General features: G+C 38.6%; 1 protein-coding gene across 1 annotated transcript; it reads left to right on the top strand.

Annotated features, from left to right (window-relative positions):
* Nucleotides 1-1476: 1476 nt before the first annotated feature.
* fem1b (fem-1 homolog b) lies at nt 1477-12764 on the top strand. The gene is made up of 3 exons (XM_047354656.1): nt 1477-1833; nt 1923-2235; nt 9814-12764. Exons 2-3 carry the CDS (start codon nt 1988-1990, stop codon nt 11447-11449), a joined length of 1884 nt encoding a protein of 627 aa, XP_047210612.1. The 5' UTR covers nt 1477-1833; nt 1923-1987; the 3' UTR covers nt 11450-12764.
* Nucleotides 12765-18240: the final 5476 nt, after the last annotated feature.

Genomic DNA, 18240 nt, shown 5'->3' with positions numbered 1-18240 from the left:
GGGTCTCTAAACGAGCTATGAACCTAATCATCTGAATCAACAACTTAACTCTAAACACCTGCAAAAGATTCCTGAGGCCTTTAAAACTCCCAGCCTGGTTCATCACTCAAAACCCCAATCATGGGTAAGACTGTCGACCTGACTGCTGTCCAGAAGGCCACTATTGACACCCTCAAGCAAGAGGGTAAGACACAGAAAGAAATTTCTGAACAAATACGCTGTTCCCAGAGTGCTGTATCAAGGCACCTCTGTGGGAAGTCTGTGGGAAGGAAAAAGTGTGGCAGAAAACGCTGCACAACGAGAAGAGGTGACCCGACCCTGAGGAAGATTGTGGAGAAGGGCCGATTCCAGACCTTGGGGGACCTGCGGAAGCAGTGGACTGAGTCTAGAGTAGAAACATCCAGAGCCACGGTGCACAGGCGTGTGCAGGAAATGGGCTACAGGTGCCGCATTCCCCAGGTCAAGCCACTTTTGAACCAGAAACAGCGGCAGAAGCGCCTGACCTGGGCTACAGAGAAGCCGCACTGGACTGTTGCTCAGTGGTCCAAAGTACTTTTTTTGGATGAAAGCAAATTCTGCATGTCATTCGGAAATCAAGGTGCCAGAGTCTGGAGGAAGACTGGGGAGAAGGAAATGCCAAAATGCCAGAAGTCCAGTGTCAAGTACCCACAGTCAGTGATGGTCTGGGGTGCCGTGTCAGCTGCTGGTGTTGGTCCACTGTGTTTTATCAAGGGCAGGGTCAATGCAGCTAGCTATCAGGAGATTTTGGAGCACTTCATGCTTCCATCTGCTGAAAAGCTTTATGGAGATGAAGATTTCATTTTTCAGCACGACCTGGCACCTGCTCACAGTGCCAAAACCACTGGTAAATGGTTTACTGACCATGGTATCACTGTGCTCAATTGGCCTGCCAACTCTCCTGACCTGAACCCCATAGAGAATCTGTGGGATATTGTGAAGAGAACGTTGAGAGACTCAAGACACAACCCTCTGGATGAGCTAAAGGCCACTATCGAAGCATCCTGGGCCTCCATAAGACCTCAGCAGTGCCACAGGCTGATTGCCTCCATGCCACGCCGCATTGAAGCAGTCATTTCTGCAAAAGGATTCCTGACCAAGTATTGAGTGCATAACTGTACATGATTATGTGAAGGTTGACGTTTTTTGTATTAAAAACACTTTTCTTTTATTGGTCGGATGAAATATGCTAATTTTGTGAGATAGGAATTTTGGGTTTTCATGAGCTGTATGCCACAATCATCCGTATTAAGACAATAAAAGACCTGAAATATTTCAGTTAGTGTGCAATTAATCTAAAATATATGAATGTTAAATTTTCATCATGACATTATGGAAAATAATGAACTTTATCACAATATGCTAATATTTTGAGAAGGACCTGTATTTGGCTCGAATTTGTCACGTGGGTGGGCTGTCAGCTTCACGCATATCGGATGGCCACAATGCTCTCCATCCCGGAACAGTCAAAGGGCAGCAGAAGGTTCCAGTCGGTTGTATTTTTGTGTCGAACGTCCACTTCCGGCAAATCACGTAGTCGCACAGGTGAAAGTAGCAGTTTTACTTATTTAACTCTTTGGTCTGTGCTTAAGTTTCGAGACAGACACTGCATGGGATGGAATCTCTGGGTGAGCAGAATTCAGGGAATCATTTAAAACAACCGAGGCTTTATCCTGAACTGTATTTTAAGCAGTTGGCTATCAAACAGAGGAGCTAACTGTTTAGCTAACAGCCTGTTCAGACATTCGTTATCTGGAGTCACAAACCCTGTGGCTGTTCGCTCTTTGTTGGCTAGTCGGTTAAACTTTTCACCAGGTAAACGTCTGTCTGTAAAGAAGGAATAAGCTAGTCCATGTGGTCACATTGGTTTACTTCGACATTTTGATGGGAGGCGTCTTCCCTAGGAGGACTATACACCAGGTACGTGAGCTGAGAAGGGAGAGGCGAACGTCACTGTCTGTTGGCTCCCATGGAGTCTTTGGCCGGCTACGTTTACAAGGCAGCCAGCGAGGGTCGGGTCCTGACGCTGGCTGCGCTGCTGCTCAACCACTCTGAGGCAGAGACTCGGTACCTCTTAAAGTATGTGACTCAGCTGGCTGGCCAAAGGTCCACTCCTCTGATCATCGCAGCGCGAAACGGACACGACAAGGTGGTCCGTCTGCTGCTAGACCATTACAAAGTGGACACGGAACAGACCGGCACAGTCCGGTTCGATGGGTAGGTGCTGCTAAGATATATCCGCTGTACGTGTTTAGTTTAGCTAGCTGTCAATGTACAAAATGTATTTAACTTACCCCTTTTCAAGTCAATCTGCTTAGAGATTGTTTTTGGTATATAGGTGTCTCTCGGCAAATTTGATAATAAATCAGAAATAAATCGCATTGTGGGTTCTAAATCTTTGCTTGTTTCACCTATTTAACGAATTAAAGAAAGAAAACTCTGTTTTGAACTCTCCCTGTATGTCTAACATATCTGACTGACACTATCAGGTTGACAAATAAAAATCTTGATCTACTTCCTTGTAAAGAAGAAAGTTGGTTAAAATTTTATATATATATATATATAGATATATATATATATATCTATATATATTTTTATATATATATATATATATATATATATATATATAGATATATATCTATATATATATGACCATGAAAAGTATGAGCATGTACAGCCGTCATTACTTAGTTGGGGCTCCTTTTGCCTGGATTACTGCAGCAATGCGGTGTGGCCTGGAGTCAACCAGTCTGTGGCACTGCTCAGGTGTTACAGGAGCCCAGGGTGCTCTGATAGTGGCCTTCAGCTCTTCTGAATTGTTGGGTCTGGCGTATTGCATCTTCCTCTTCACAATACCCCATAGATTTTCTATGGGGTTATGGTCAGGCCAATTCGCTGGTCAATTAAGAACAGGGATACCATGGTCCCTAAACCAGGTACTGGTAGCTTTGGCACTGTGGGCAGGTGCTAAGTCCTGTTGGAAAATAAAATCTGCTTCTCCATAAAGTTGGTCAGCAGCAGTAAACCAACACCAGCAGATGACATGACACCCAAACCATCACTGACTGTGGAAACTTCACACTGGACCTCAAGCAACGTGGATTCTGTGCCTCTGTCTTCCTCAGACTCTGGGAATTGGTTTTTTTTCCAAAGGAAATGCAAAATTTACTTTCATCAGAGAAAATAACTTTGGACCACTCAGAAGCAGCCCAGTCCTTTTTGTCTTTAGCCCAGGCAAGACGCTTCTGATGCTGTCTCTTGTTTAAGAGTGGCTTGTCACAAGGAATGCAACAGCTGAAACCCATGTCATGCATATATTTGCGCATGGTGGTTTTTGAAGCACTGACTCCAGCTGCAGTCCACTCTTTGTGAATCTCCCCCACATTTTTGAATGAGTTTTATTTCACAATCCTTTCCAGGGTGCGGTTATCCCTATTGCTTGTATACTTTTTTTCTACCACATATTTGACTTTCCTTCACCTCTCTATTGATGTGCTTGGACACAGAGCTCTGTGAAGGTTTGTTAGAGAACATCAGTGAACGGAGGCAGAACGACAGGCTGAGGCTGCTCGAACCGGTCGGCGGAGCGCGAAACTTCGATCTGAAAACGCTGGTCTACTTAGAACCCCACAGTGGTAGAAATTATTTACTTTTGGACGTGGCAGTAAAAGGCATAAACTGGTATGTGAATGGTTCAGAATGGACACACAGGAGGACAATATGGACTTTGATGAATGGACGCCAGTAAGTAGAGGGAGAGGACATGGAAGAGGTAAAGCAGAAGAAGGGAAATTGTTAGACAGCCAAAGGAGTAAAAGAGAGCCGGAAGAAAACAGTTCTGAAGAAGAGAGAGTAGTTAGGAGGAAAATCGGAAGGGAAGAATGTAAAATAATATTAAAGATAAAAAATGAAGAAGAAAAAGAGAACCTGAGTCCTATTTCACTATCTAGAGAAATAAAAAAAAAAGATAGGAGATGTTGAAAAGGTGAAGGTCTTGAGAGATGGAAATATACTGGTGTTGTGTAAAACTGAGGAACAAAGAAGAAAGGCTTTACAAGTTGAAAACATTTGCAAGAAAACGGTGACAGAGAGAAGGATTATAGGAGAAGATAAAATAATTCGGGGAGTATTTTATGGCATTCCTCTGGAGGAAGATATAGACAAGTTAAAAAAAAGCATTGTTGGTGCAAAGATAAAAAATCTCAAAAGATTGACAAAAAATGTAAATGGAGAAAGAGTAGGAAGCCTGTCAATTTTAATAGACTTTGAAGAAAAGGTGTTGCCACACAATGTTAAAATAGGATATCTGAGTTTTCCTGTGAGGCCTTTCATTCCTCCACCACTAAGATGTTTTAAATGTCAGAGATATGGTCACATAGCAGCTGTATGCAAAGGAAAACAAAGATGTCCAAAGTGTGGAGAAGATCACAGAATTGAAGATTGTGGGGAAGAAGTGCAGGAAAAATGTTGCAATTGTGGAGGGCAACATAGAGTCACATTCGGGGGATGTGAGGTAAGGAAGAAAGCAAAAGAAATTCAACAAATTAAAATGACTAAAAACATAAGCTATGCTGAAGCAGTCAAAAATGTCCAGAATGAAAGATCAAGGGATGAAGGTCAAATTAGGATTCCAGATTATCAACAAAGAAAAGTAGAATCAGAGGAAATGTTACAATGTCTGTGGAAAAACTGATATTATTCATAGCTTATGTCATTAACTGCACTGAACAGGCTAAACACAAAACAGAAAAGATTAAAATAATAGTCAGAGGAGCAGAAAAGTTCTTAGGGTTTAAAGAAGGTTATTGGAAAAACATTAATAAAAAGTTGGAAACAGATGGGAGGCAAGGAGGAACCCCAGCTGATAGAAACATATGATAATATTACAGTGGAATGCAAAAAGCTTAATAGTTAATGGACAGGAATTTCAATGGTATATAGATGGAATTGAAGAAAAACCAGAAATTATATGTATACATGAGACGTGGTTAAAGCCAAAACTAGATTTTGTGTTTAAAGGGTATAATAGTATCAGAAGAGATAGAATAGAAGGAAGTGGAGGAGGATGTGGAATATTTATAAAAGAAGGGATACAATATCAGATATTAGGAAAAGGTACAAATTTAGAATACATAGTAGTTGAAATTTACAATAAAAAAGAAAAATGTAAGATAATAAATTTTTATAATCCATGTAAAATATTATCATTCGAGTTGATGGATGAATTAATGGGGTATTTAGATGGAAAAGTAATCTGGTGTGGAGATTTTAATGCTAACAGCACATTATGGGGAAAATGTAATGATAAAAATGGACAAGTTATTGAAGAAATAATGGAAATAAAAAATTTGGTATGTATAAATGATGGAAGGGGAACAAGAATTAATGTAAAAACAGGTACAGAGTCTGTGATTGATTTAACAATAGAATCAAATTGTTTAGCCAATAACTGTGAGTGGGACATTGACAAAGATACAACAGTAGGCAGTGATCATTACCCCATTAAAATCATAACAGGAATATTAATAAATAACAGGAATACAGGATTATATAAAAGATGGAACTTTAATAAGGCTGATTGGAAAATATTTAAATATTTAAATCAAAAGAAATTGGAAGAAATAGATGAGTCAATTGATATAAATAGTTTAAATATAAATATCTGTAAAACAAATCTTACAGGCTGCAGAAGAATCAATAAAAAGAGGAAGAAAGAACGATAAAAAAATTGTGCCATGGTGGACAAAAGAATGTAGTGAAGTAATAAAATTAAGAAATAAAGCATTTAAAATGTTAAAAAGTAACCCAATTTATCAGAACCTAATTGAGTACAAAAGAAAGCAAGCAAAAGTGAGAAAGATCATTAAGAATGCAAAAAGAGAATATTGGAGAAACCTTTGTAATAACGTAGGGAGAGAAACAAAAAGTGATCAAATTTGGAAAACAATTAAAAGAATGAAGGGTATTAGAAAAGAATATGGATATCCTATATTAAAAATAGATAATACAACTATAACGGAAGATAAAGAAAAAGCAGAAATATTAGCTGAAACATTTAGTAAAATTCATAGTTCCAATGATATTAGTGAAGAAGGAAAGAAAGGTAGGGAAATCACAAAGATGAAATATAAAGACTTAATGCAAAATAACGTAGATACGAATAAATTAATAAATAAACCATTTACAAAAGGAAAAATGAACTTTGTTACCAGGAAAACAAAAAATACATCACCTGGAAAAGATCAAATTTACTATACAATGATAGAACATCTCAATGACAAAGCAAAAGAAAAAAGGTTAGATTTATACAATAAAGTCTGGGAGGAGGGAGAGCTGCCACAGAGCTGGAAGGAAGCAATAATTATTCCAATAGCTAAACCTGGAAAAGATAACACAAAACCAGAAAATTATAGACCGATCGCATTAACATCAAATATTTGTAAAATAATGGACAAAATGATTAATAATAGATTAACATTTTATTTTAATATTAATGGATATATATCTAGAAATCAAAATTGGTTTCGAAAAGGCAGAAGCACAAATTACTCTGCATTATGTTTAGAATATGAAATTAGGAGAGCAAAATAAATAAAGAAAATGTAGTAGCTGTATTTTTCGACATAGAAAAAGCTTATGACATGATGTGGGTTGAAGGATTATTAATTAAATTAAATTAAATGGGTATTACTGGAAAAATGTTTAACTGGATTAAAGATTTTTTATCAAAAAGAACAATACAAGTAAGAATTGGTCAAGAATTGTCAGGTAAATATATAATAGATAATGGTACTCCTCAAGGAAGAATTATAAGTCCGTTATTGTTTTCTATAATGATAAATGATGTATTTAAAAATATTGGTAAAGAAGTTGGTTGTTGACTATTTGCAGATGATGGAGCTATATGGAAAAGGGGTCGTAATATCAAACTTATTGAAAAGAAAATACAGGATGAGATTATTAGAATAGAACAATGGGCAAATTAATGGGGATTTAAATTCTCAATGGAAAAAACAAAAGTAATGGTGTTTACACAGAAAAGGAAAAGAGAAAATATAAAACTAAAATTATACAATAAAGTTTTAGAACAAGTAAAAAATATAAAATTTTTAGGTATATGGTTTGATGAAAAAATTATATGGAAAGTACATATAGAAAGAATCATAGATAAATGCAAAAAAATATTAAATATTATGAGATGTATGGCTGGTATTGATTGGGGAGCAGATCGAACATCATTAAAAATAATTTATACAGGATTAATTAGATCAAATATTGATTATGGAAGTATAATTTATGGATCAGCAGCAAACACTCATCTTATAAAATTAGACAATATACAACATCAAGCTTTATGAATTTGTACAGGAGCAATCAGAACCAGTCCAATAGCAGCACTTCAGGTAGAGATGGGAGAGATGCCATTAGATCTAAGAAGGAAACAGTTAGCAATAAATTACTGGATAAACTTACAAAGCAATAATCCGGATCATCCCACACGTGATATTTTAAAACCATGCTGGGAAAAAGAAAAAAAACAAGTTAAGAGTTTTGGTTGGATTATCAATAGTATAGCAGAAGAATTTCAAATATATGAAAAAGAAATAAGTTCAATGTTGCCTTTGCCAGTAGTGCCACCGTGGCTATTACCAGAAGCAGTGGTGGATATGGCATTGATGGAAAAGAAAAAGGATACGAAATGTAGATTAGATTCAAGTATAATACAGGAATATATAAACAATTACTATCATTATGTCCAGATTTACACAGATGCATCAAAAACAGATGGAAAAGTAGGAGTAGCATTTGTAATACCGGAATTTAAAATAAAAGTAGGAAAAAGAATTACAGATGGATTATCTATATTCAGGAGAATTATTAGCCATATTGCTAGCAGTGCAGTGGGTGGAGGATATAAAACCATTAAAAACAATCATTTGTTCAGACTCAAGTTCAGCATTATTAAGTTTAAAAAATAATCATTCAGAGGGTAGACCAGACATTTTGTTGGAATTAAAACATACTTTATTTAGAATACAAAGGATGGGGTTAATATTAGTGTTTTTATGGGTACCAGCACATGTAGGAGTTGGAGGGAATGAGATGGCGGACAGGATAGCAAAGAAGGCAATACAAAACATTAGCTTTAAAATAAATATTAATAGGTCAGAGGCAAGAAATATAATTAAACAGAGAATCAGGAAAGAGTGGCAAAAAAGGTGGGATGAAGAAAAGAAAGGATGATGGTTTTACAGAATCAACAAGATAGTAGGAGAAGTAAGAACTGGAAGAAGGAGCAGAAAAGAGGAAAGGTTAATTACAAGATTAAGACTAGGACATAAAGGACTTAATTCTACATTGTTCAAGATAAAGAAACATAATACAGGAAAATGTGATCATTGTGGAGAGGAGGAAACAATAGAACATGTAATATTGAAGTGTCAGAAATATGAACAAGAAAGAACAATTTTAAGGAGAGAATTTGTATGTATTAAAGAAAATTTTATTTTGAGAGATACTTTGCAAAGAAGCTTAGGTAGCAAACATATTCAAATTATAATTAGATTTTTCAAAAGCACTAAATTAATAAATAGAATTTGATTGTTGTAATAGTAAATAAGATTTAAAACCATGAAGAACTACACTCCATACCAGTCGGTGGCGGTAATGCACATCATAAAGTTATTTGCCAACTGCCAAAAATAATACAAGAAGAAGAAGAAGAGCTCTGTGAACAGCCAGCCTCTTTAGCAATGACCTTTTGTGTCTTGCCCTCCTTGTGCAAGATGTCAAATAGCTGTCTTTTAGACAACTGTCAAGTCAGCGGTCTTCCCCATTATTGTGTAGCCTACAGAACTAGGCTGAGAGACGACCTTTGCAGGTGCCTTGAGTTAATTAGCCGGATAAAGTGTGGCACCAGGTGTTTTCAATATTGAACCTTTTCACAATACTGAATTTGGGATTTTCATGAGTTGTCAGTTATAATCATCAAAATTAAAAGAAATAAATATCAGTCTGAGTGAAATGAATATATATAAAATACAAGTTTTGAATTTCTAATATATATATATAGTCAGTCAGTCATTTTCTACCGCTTATTCCATAGTGGGTCGCGGGGGAGCTGGTGCCTATCTCCAGCAGTCTATGGGCGAGAGGCGGGGTACATATATATATGGTTCGAAATATTGTGCCCTGTGACTAAAATTTTAATTTTTACAAATAAAATTTTAGTCCTAGCCAAAGTCAGAAGGTTTATAAATATCAATGACCTTGAGAAGGCTGCCCCTGCTTTTATAACTTTGCACCTGGACTACTGTAATTGCATGTCTTTCGTTGTAAATCAGTCCTTATCATGCAAAATTCTGCTGCTCGTCTTGTGTGTTGTGCTTACTATGTTTGGTCTCTGTGGGATTGAACCTGTTACATCAACAATTTATTTTATCGTCACGTGTGTCAGGTTTTTAAAAATCATCAGAGAATTTGAAAATCCTGCCATGTGAAGTAGGCATGACCTTGAACCACAATCTTTTATCAAAAAAAAGATTTGAAGTCTAATCTTGAAGACCAATGTTTGTCTAACTAAAAACTATGGGGCTGGTCTTTACTGCTCTGCCGTTTGATTTTAATTAGAATGATGGTTCATTTTTCCAAATGAGTTTCATGTGCTGCTTAAACAGACATTCGTTTGTGAAAACAAACCTGTTTCTCAAGTGCTGCAGCTCTGAGTCAGGTAAGCTTCTGTTTGTACAAAGACTGTCATAATATTTTATCCAGTTTATCTTGTGTGTGTTACAGCTATATCATTGATGGGGCCACAGCGCTGTGGTGTGCAGCTGGAGCTGGACACTCTGAGGTGGTGCACCTACTGGTGAGACACGGTGCTAATGTCAACCACACAACCATTACCAACTCTACTCCCCTTCGGGCTGCCTGCTTCGATGGGCGACTAGACATTGTCCGTTACCTGGTGGAACACAATGCCGACATTAGCATCACCAACAAGTTCAACAACACCTGTTTGATGATAGCTGCCTATAGGGGCCATGTGGATGTAGTCAAGTTCTTGTTAGCGCAGGGAGCAGATGTTAATGCCAAGGCTCATTGTGGGGCCACGGCCCTGCACTTTGCAGCAGAGGCAGGTCATCTAGAGATTGTGAAAGAGTTAATGGACTCCCATGCTGCCATGACAATGAATGGACATGGCATGACACCATTAAAGGTGGCTTCAGAGAGCTGTAAAGCTGATGTGGTGGAGCTGTTGATGGCTCACACTGACTGCGACCCTCACAGTCGCATCGAGGCCTTGGAGCTGCTGGGAGCATCTTTTGCCAATGACAGGGAGAACTATGACATACAGAAAACGTATCAGTACCTTCATAAGGCCATGATAGAGCGCTACTGCAACCCTGACAACATCATTGTTAAGGATTTGCTGCCACCCATTGAAGCCTACGGGGGCCGCAGCGAGTGCCGAACGCTTCAGCAGCTGGAAGCTATCCGGGTGGACAGAGATGCCTTGCACATGGAAGGGCTGATGATTCGGGAGCGTATCATGGGCTCAGACAATATTGACCTGTCACATCCCATTATTTATCGAGGTGCTGTCTGTGCAGATAACATGGAATTTGAGCAATGCATCAAGCTGTGGCTTCATGCCCTTCGACTTCGGCAGAAGGGAAACCGCAACACACATAAAGACTTGCTACGCTTTGCCCAAGTATTCTCCCAGATGGTCCACCTGAAAGAGGTTGTGTTGGCCTCAGCGGTGGAGCAGGTCCTGAGCTGTAGTGTTCTGGAGATACAACGTAGCATGGCTCGGGTTGAGGCAGCAGTTGAATCCGAGCTGCCGCAGGCCATGGACAATTATGAATCAAATATACTTACTTTTCTTTATTTAGCCTGCATCTCCACTAAGACTAACTGCAGTGATGAGGAGCGTGCCACGATTAACAAGCACATTTATGACCTAATCCAGCTGGATCCACGGACACGTGAGGGCTCCTCGTTGCTCCACCTGGCCATCAGCTCCAGCACACCTGTTGATGATTTTCACACCAATGATGTCTGCAGCTTCCCCAATGCCAAGGTGACTAAGCTGATGCTGGACTGCGGTGCACAGGTAAATGCAGTTGATCATGAAGGAAATACTCCTCTTCATGTGATTGTCCAGTACAACAGACCAATCAGTGACTTCCTCACACTACATGCCATTATCATCAACTTAGTTGAGGCTGGTGCCCACACAGATATGACCAACAAGCAGAAGAAGACACCGCTGGACAAGAGCACCACGGGCGTGTCCGAGATCCTGCTCAAGACGCAGATGAAAATGAGCCTCAAGTGCCTGGCAGCACGTGCTGTTCGACAGCACCGGATCACTTATCGCAACCAGATTCCTAAAACTCTGGAAGAGTTTGTGGAGTTCCACTGATCTCAAGCCAGAGACCAGAACATAACATAAATTAGGCTCAACATAAATTAGGACATGTGTGTTGGTGCATTCAAAGAACTGATTCATATGGTGCTGAGAGTAGTTCACCAGGAACGTTTTTAAAGCATTTTTACATTAATAATTGTTTTTTATTTTTATTAAATGTTGTTATTGCAGACTAACACCTGCATAAACAGTCAATTTTGGTTGATGTGCAGAGTTGCTTCTACAGCTCATTCTTTGCAATAAACCAGTGAGACCTCCTTTTAATTTTCTGCATAGATTTTTTGACGTTTTGCTGAATGTATTCTTGAAATGTGGAGAAGCAGCAGGCAGCAGTAATACTGTCTCGTCCTTTCTTCCTTTGCCTTATCATTTAGTTATGTTTGCCATGCTACTGTGATTCTGCAGCCTGAGAACCAGAGAAATGAAGAAAAGGTTGTCAGAAAAAATTGAGTGCCTGTAAAGAAATGGACAGCCAGCCTAGCTTGGATTTCCTGTATTCATCTCATAGTCTTGTCTTTAGCATTTAAACAGTTTGAATTGATTTATTTAAAGAATTTCTTCAGTCTGTTCAGAAGGAAAAACACAGTTAGGCTGCAAGGAGAAACCACTATACATGTTTTATACAGGAAAGCATGTGTTTTGTTCCTGTTTGCTCTACTTTAGATATTTAATTTATAATTGGCTTGAAAACGGTTTTGAGTGTTCCCTTTCTGTGACTCATCAGTGCATCTAACAGCATTACCAACAATAGATTTCAGACGGGTCACTCTGTGGGGTTGCATGAGGCAAGGGATCGGAGGCAGTGCACTCCTCCCAGCATGGTGTTAATCCTCTCATCTACTCTTCTGTTCCAATACTGGGTCAGTACATCTCTGTATGTACATCGCACAGTTGCTGGATATAACCTCCTGGTCCTGTGAAACCCTGACGGTGCTGTTTAATGCATTTATGAGGCATCTAATGTCTTTAAAGACCTTCTCACTGTTTTGACTCAGCGTTGGAAATGTCAGAAACTCCAGGTGCTGTCTAAAAACACTATTACTGTATTGATAATGTAAAAACATATGCCCTCTGGTGCCCATTTTAGACTTACTTCTTGCAAATGGAATCATTTACTTGGTGCCCTGCATGCGTGGCAAGTTATGGCCATTTTCTCTTTCGCTTTTTTTATTTGGCTTAATTTTATTTTTGTGCAAATCATTTTATGATGGTGTTTATTGACTGCTGGTGTTATTGTTTCTTTTTTCATTCCTTGGTCTCTAAATTGGTATTATTGGTAAATTATCAATAAAAAGCCAGTTTAAGTTGATCAAGTTTTGATTGCAACTTTCTGTGGTGAGTACTGAATTTGTTCTGTGTTCTAGTTCCTTTCATAATGAAAGTGTATTTGTTCTAAACTTGATTATCCAGCTAAACGAACACTGCTTCCTAAGCAATAAGGCACTGGTACAGAATATTATTGCTTTGTTTAAGAACTTTTCTTGGTGGAAGAGTTCCTCTAGTGCACAGATGTGTCAACTTTTATATTTGGTAATGAACAAATGGTCCTAATTCGAAATTCTTACTGTATGTCTCACAGTTTTTCCTAAACTAAAATGAATGCTGCCTATTATAACTTTCTTTATTCATCCACAGCTGTACTGTGGATGAATAATTTGACCTGAAACTGATCCAAATATTCACAGAAATCTCTTCTTCACAGCTTAAAATCACAGCCTATACCTGTTTTAAAACCTCCAGGTTTTCCCTCAATGATGAAACACATTTTGAGGAATTGCAGGTTTTCTTTTGTTCTGAAGATGTGTGGTACAGGTGCATATTTTAATATTTTGTGTAACAATGTTTTTTACAAGCTGCTATGTATGCTGCCTGCAAAGAACATTTACAGATGTTAGAAGAGACCCTCCAGTCAGCTTGGTTTAGGATAAGGTAGAAATCTAAATACTGAAGAGAATCAGCGTTCTTTTTGCAACATGCCCTTTGATTAAAATCTTTTGAGTGTGGGTAAATGTGGCATGCTGGAAAATGTCTTGAGCAACCTCTTTATTTACTAAGATAAAAATAATGGTTAACATAGCTCTGTTTGAAATTCCAGTTTTTTGGTCACCAACATATTTCCTTGGGTCTTCCTGAACTCTCTTAGGTTTTTTTTTTGTTTGTTTTTTTTTCTTCCTAGAAGCTACACCTGACCTGACTCTGTCTACCTGTGACACCTTTCTGGAGAGGGGCATTGCCCAAGCTTCTGCTGGCAACAACTTAATGCTCACCCTCTCCCGATGATCCACATGGCCCTGTCTTTTAGTGTTTAACCCTTTCTCTCTCCTAGACATGGAAATTGACTGAGCTTTTACTGTGACTAATTATATGTGCTCTCTTTCAGACTCTATCCTTGAAAACTGGCTCAGAGTTTATCTGTTCTTTCTTTCTAGATGAAACGACTAAAGGAGCTACATCCATTAACATTTCCTTTTCCTTCCCATAGAAAGTACTCCTGGATCAGTGCTTCTTTATTCTCTTTGTGTCTCTGCTCTGTTCTCTCTAACCCCCAGTCGGTTGTGGCAGATGGCCGCTCACACTGAGCCTGGTTCTGCTGGAGGTTTCTTCCTGTTAAAAGGGAGTTTTTCCTCTCCACTGTCGCTACATGCATGCTCAGTATGAGGGATTGCTGCAAAGTCAACGCCAGTGACGTCCACTGTCTCTACATGCTCATCCAGGAGGAGTGAATGCTGCAAGTCACTGACTGGATGCAATCTGCTGGGTTTCCTTAGATAGAAAAACTTTTTATCCAATTTGAATAAATAGCTGAATCTGACTGCACTGTTCAATGATTAGGATTAATTGGAATGTATGAACCTGACTTTTGTGAAGTGGCTTGAGACGACATGTGTTGTGAATTGGCGCTATATATATAAAATGAATTGAATTAATTATCAGTTCTCGGAGATCCTTTAAGAAAATTCCTATTTAGATGTCGTCTGCATGGGACTCTGTTCTATGTTAAGATTATCTGCACTATTGAGGTCTGGCCTCAGTGGAGAGCAGGGTTTTATTTTGTGTGCTTCTCTCCATGTATGTTTTGAGGGTAGGAATTATTTCCATGAAGACAGTTTTATTTGTTTCCTAATCATGACAGCCTCCACTGCGGTTTACAGATCACTATGGGTGACAACAGAAGCAGTTAATACATTTTGCTTCAAACCGAAACAATGTAGTTTCTTTAATAAAACGTGTTTCAATGGTTTCCACATCCAAGCTTGTGTAATTTAGTACACCTCAGTTTTTTATGGTTTCTTTTGCTGACGGAAGGTCTCCTATTTCCGCTGGGAGGCTACTGTTGGGAACATTACTGATGAGGTTTTAGTGAATCAAATGGAGTCCGCCTTGAAGAGCAACGCCCATTTTAACACATTTTTTATTTAGTTCCAATTTTGGAACTAGTTTAAAAAAACAAATTTGTTTTTTTTCATACAATAACAATACAATCATTTTGTCATACACTCAAGATATATTTGATTGAAAGCTAATAAGACTGTAACAAAATTTCTCGAGATGCAAATGAAGATTTGTTTTTTTTGTCAAGTTCCACCTTGCACTTAAACCCAAAGGAACTAAGGTTCTGTTTTAGCAACCAACCAACCAAAAATATATTCCTTTAAAATTGGTTGGGTCCTTGGAGTGGATGGATTCTGGTGCTAATCCTGTTGAGCTGAAGCTTGCAGTTTAGAACCAAACTACACGAGGGGCTCCAGACTTAATTATTTTTCTTACAAACTGTAAAACCCTGTTTTTAAATGGATAAAAGTTCACTCTGTTTAATACCTCACTGATTGGGTTCCAGTGTAAATTAAGCAACTGTCCTGAACATATTCTCTGGTTTTATTTAATAGTGTTTCCTGATTGACTCTTTAAAAGTTAATTGCATTAATTTTGAATAACTTTAAAATAACTTGATTTAAAACAGATATTTTCCACATAAGTTTCCAGCCCAGAAGTGGACCTGATAGGTGAGCTGCTTAGATTCCCAGATGGAATATAGTTTCAGTTGAACTACAGATGTATCAATGTTTTTTTCTGTTTCTGAGTCATGGCATGGATAGCTCAGATCTTTACAACTTAAACAAGACAATGTCAAAACTTTCATATTGTTGTGGGCAAATTCCATTTCAAAAGATTGAAAACCAGAAAACCTTAATATGAAACAGTGGCCAAGTTACTTTTTTGTTTTCTTAACCAAACAACATCTGTGTTACAATACAAACTACCATGTGCCAGCTGTTGGGTGCCACCTGACCAGCTAAAAATCATTCTACTGTTATAACTTTAAACCTGCCAAAAGCTATTCCACCTTCAGACCCGTTCAACCTGTACTATGTTGCATTTTCAGAAAACGCAGCAATTTAGAAGCGCAGCAAACTGCCTGTTATGTGGCACACACTGTAAAGTTCCGGCTTCGTAGTCGAGACGTTCTACTCGGATTTCTTTCACGTTGGTTTGTAACTGCAGTGGAAAACACACACACTACACACTAAACTGTGATTAATTTAACAATGGGCTCAATCTGGTTCAGTATTGACTTGGATTAATATGAAATGTTTGAATTGAATTAAAACTGAAACTGTCAGGCACTGATTAGCTGTTAGCTTCCTCTGATCTGAGAAACTGCAAACTGACTTGAATAAAACATTTGTACTGCAGGTAGGATAGGCAAACTACTAACCACTGTGTCTAAGTACCCTGGTTTAAAAAAAAAACCAGTTACCTAGCTAAACTTGGGGAACAGAGGAGTAAATAATTCAATTCAGTTTATATAGCGCCAATTCACAACACGTCTCAAGGCACTTCACTTCACTTAACGCTCAGCTTGGACTCCTGCTTTACTTGCACACTGATCATCTGCACTGTTGTATTGCTCTTGTATCTTCTATTGCTCTATACTTACTCTCACTCACTTAAAACTGTGCACATATATTTATATTATATTGTAGATATGTTTATACTGTTTAATTTGTACTGTATTGCACTGACTACGCCAAAACAAATTCCTTGTATGTCCAAAAACGTACTTGGCAATAAAGCTTTTCTGATTCTGATTCTGAAAAGTCAGGTTCATACATTCCAATTAATCCTAATCATTGAACAGTGCAGTCAGATTCAGTTATTTATTCAAATTGGATAAAAAGTTTTTCTATCTAAGGAAACCCAGCAGGTTGCATCCAGTCAGTGACTTGCAGCATTCCCTCCTCCTGGATGAGCATGTAGAGACAGTGGACAGTCACTGGCGTTGACTTTGCAGCAATCCCTCATAGTGAGCATGCATGTAGCGACAGTGGAGAGGAAAAACTCCCTTTTAACAGGAAGAAACCTCCAGCAGAACCAGAACCAGGCTCAGTGTGAGGGGCCATCTGCAGCACATAGAGTTAGTCACAGTAAAAGCTCAGTCAATTGCCATGTCTAGGAGAGAGAAAGGGTTAAACACTGAAAGACAGGGTCATGTGGATCATCAGTAGAAGGTGAGCAATAAGTTGTTGCCAGCAGAAGCTTGGACGATGCCCCTCTCCAGAAAGGTGTCACAGGTAGACACAGAGTCAGGCCAGGTGTAGCTTCTAGGAAGAGAAAAGAGAGAGAACATAAAGTTAAAAACTGAAATAACAGCAAATAATGCAAAATTGGAGAGTAGTGTGAGAATGTAGCGAAGAGGGTGAAAGTGGTCATTATGTTCTCCAGCAGCCTAAGCCTATAGCAGCATAACTACACAGATAGTTTCAGTTTATTTATTTTTATAGCACTTATTTACAATCATGTCGCCTCTAGGCACCCCACAAAGGGTCCGAAACGGTGTGGGGCCGCCGGGGAGGCCAGACCAAACCACTGAGTGCCAGAGCCCGGCCACCCCAGAACGGGCCACTTGTGTAGGGGCATTAAGTAAAATAATAAACTGATAAGGTTTGTCGATCTAGAACCCAGTGATGGCCATTGTTATACTAAAAACCACAATGATTGGGATACCTCTCTCTGTCAGATTGACCATAACCATTGGAAAAGAGAGGGGGTCATACAGGTAGCAGAAATTGAGGGTGTGTTTGCACCTCAACCATAACTGAGTGGTTTAGGCTAAACCTGACTCCCCCTTACTCCATCCAACAGGGAGGGAGAAAGGCAGAGGTAAAAAATAAAGAAGAGAACCTAAGCCACACTAACTATAAGCTTTATCAAAAAGGAAAGTTTTAAGCCTAGCCTTAAAAGTAGACAGGGTGTCTGCCTCACGGACTAAAACTGGGAGCTGGTTCCACAGGGGAGGAGCTCGATAACTAAAGGATCCGCCTACCATTCTACTTCTAGAGACTAGGAATCACCAGTAAACCTGCAGTCTGAGAACGAAGTGCTCTGGTAGGAACGTATGGAACAATCAGATCTCTGACGTATGATGGAGCTAAATCATTAAGGGCTTTATATATGAGGAGGATAATTTTAAATTCTATTCTGGATTTAACAGGGAGCCAATGAAGGGAAGCTAAAGTAGGAGAAACATGATCTATCTTTTTAATTTTCATCAAAACTCTTGCTGCAGCATTTTGAATTAGCTGAAGGCTTTTAATTGCATCATGTGGACATCCTGATAGTAAAGAATTACAATAGTCCAGCCTTGAAGTAACAAATGCATGGACTAGTTTTTCAGCGTCACTCCTGGACAGGATATTTTTAATTTTGGCAATGTTCCAGAGGTGAAAAAAGGAAATCCTAACAACCTGTTTAATATGAGATTTAAATGACATGTCCCGGTCAAA

The sequence above is a fragment of the Girardinichthys multiradiatus genome, chromosome 2 (genome assembly GCF_021462225.1).
Source record: "Girardinichthys multiradiatus isolate DD_20200921_A chromosome 2, DD_fGirMul_XY1, whole genome shotgun sequence".
Taxonomy (NCBI): Eukaryota; Metazoa; Chordata; class Actinopteri; order Cyprinodontiformes; family Goodeidae; genus Girardinichthys; species Girardinichthys multiradiatus.
This window is presented reverse-complemented; position numbering and strand designations above follow the sequence as displayed.

Bases quoted from the DNA above. Each gene is read 5' to 3' on its own strand.
- fem1b (XM_047354656.1), top strand. From the start codon at position 1,988: ATGGAGTCTTTGGCCGGCTACGTTTACAAGGCAGCCAGCGAGGGTCGG. The intron at 2,236-9,813 runs GTAGGTGCTGCT...TGTGTGTTACAG, and splicing joins GGCACAGTCCGGTTCGATGG to CTATATCATTGATGGGGCCA.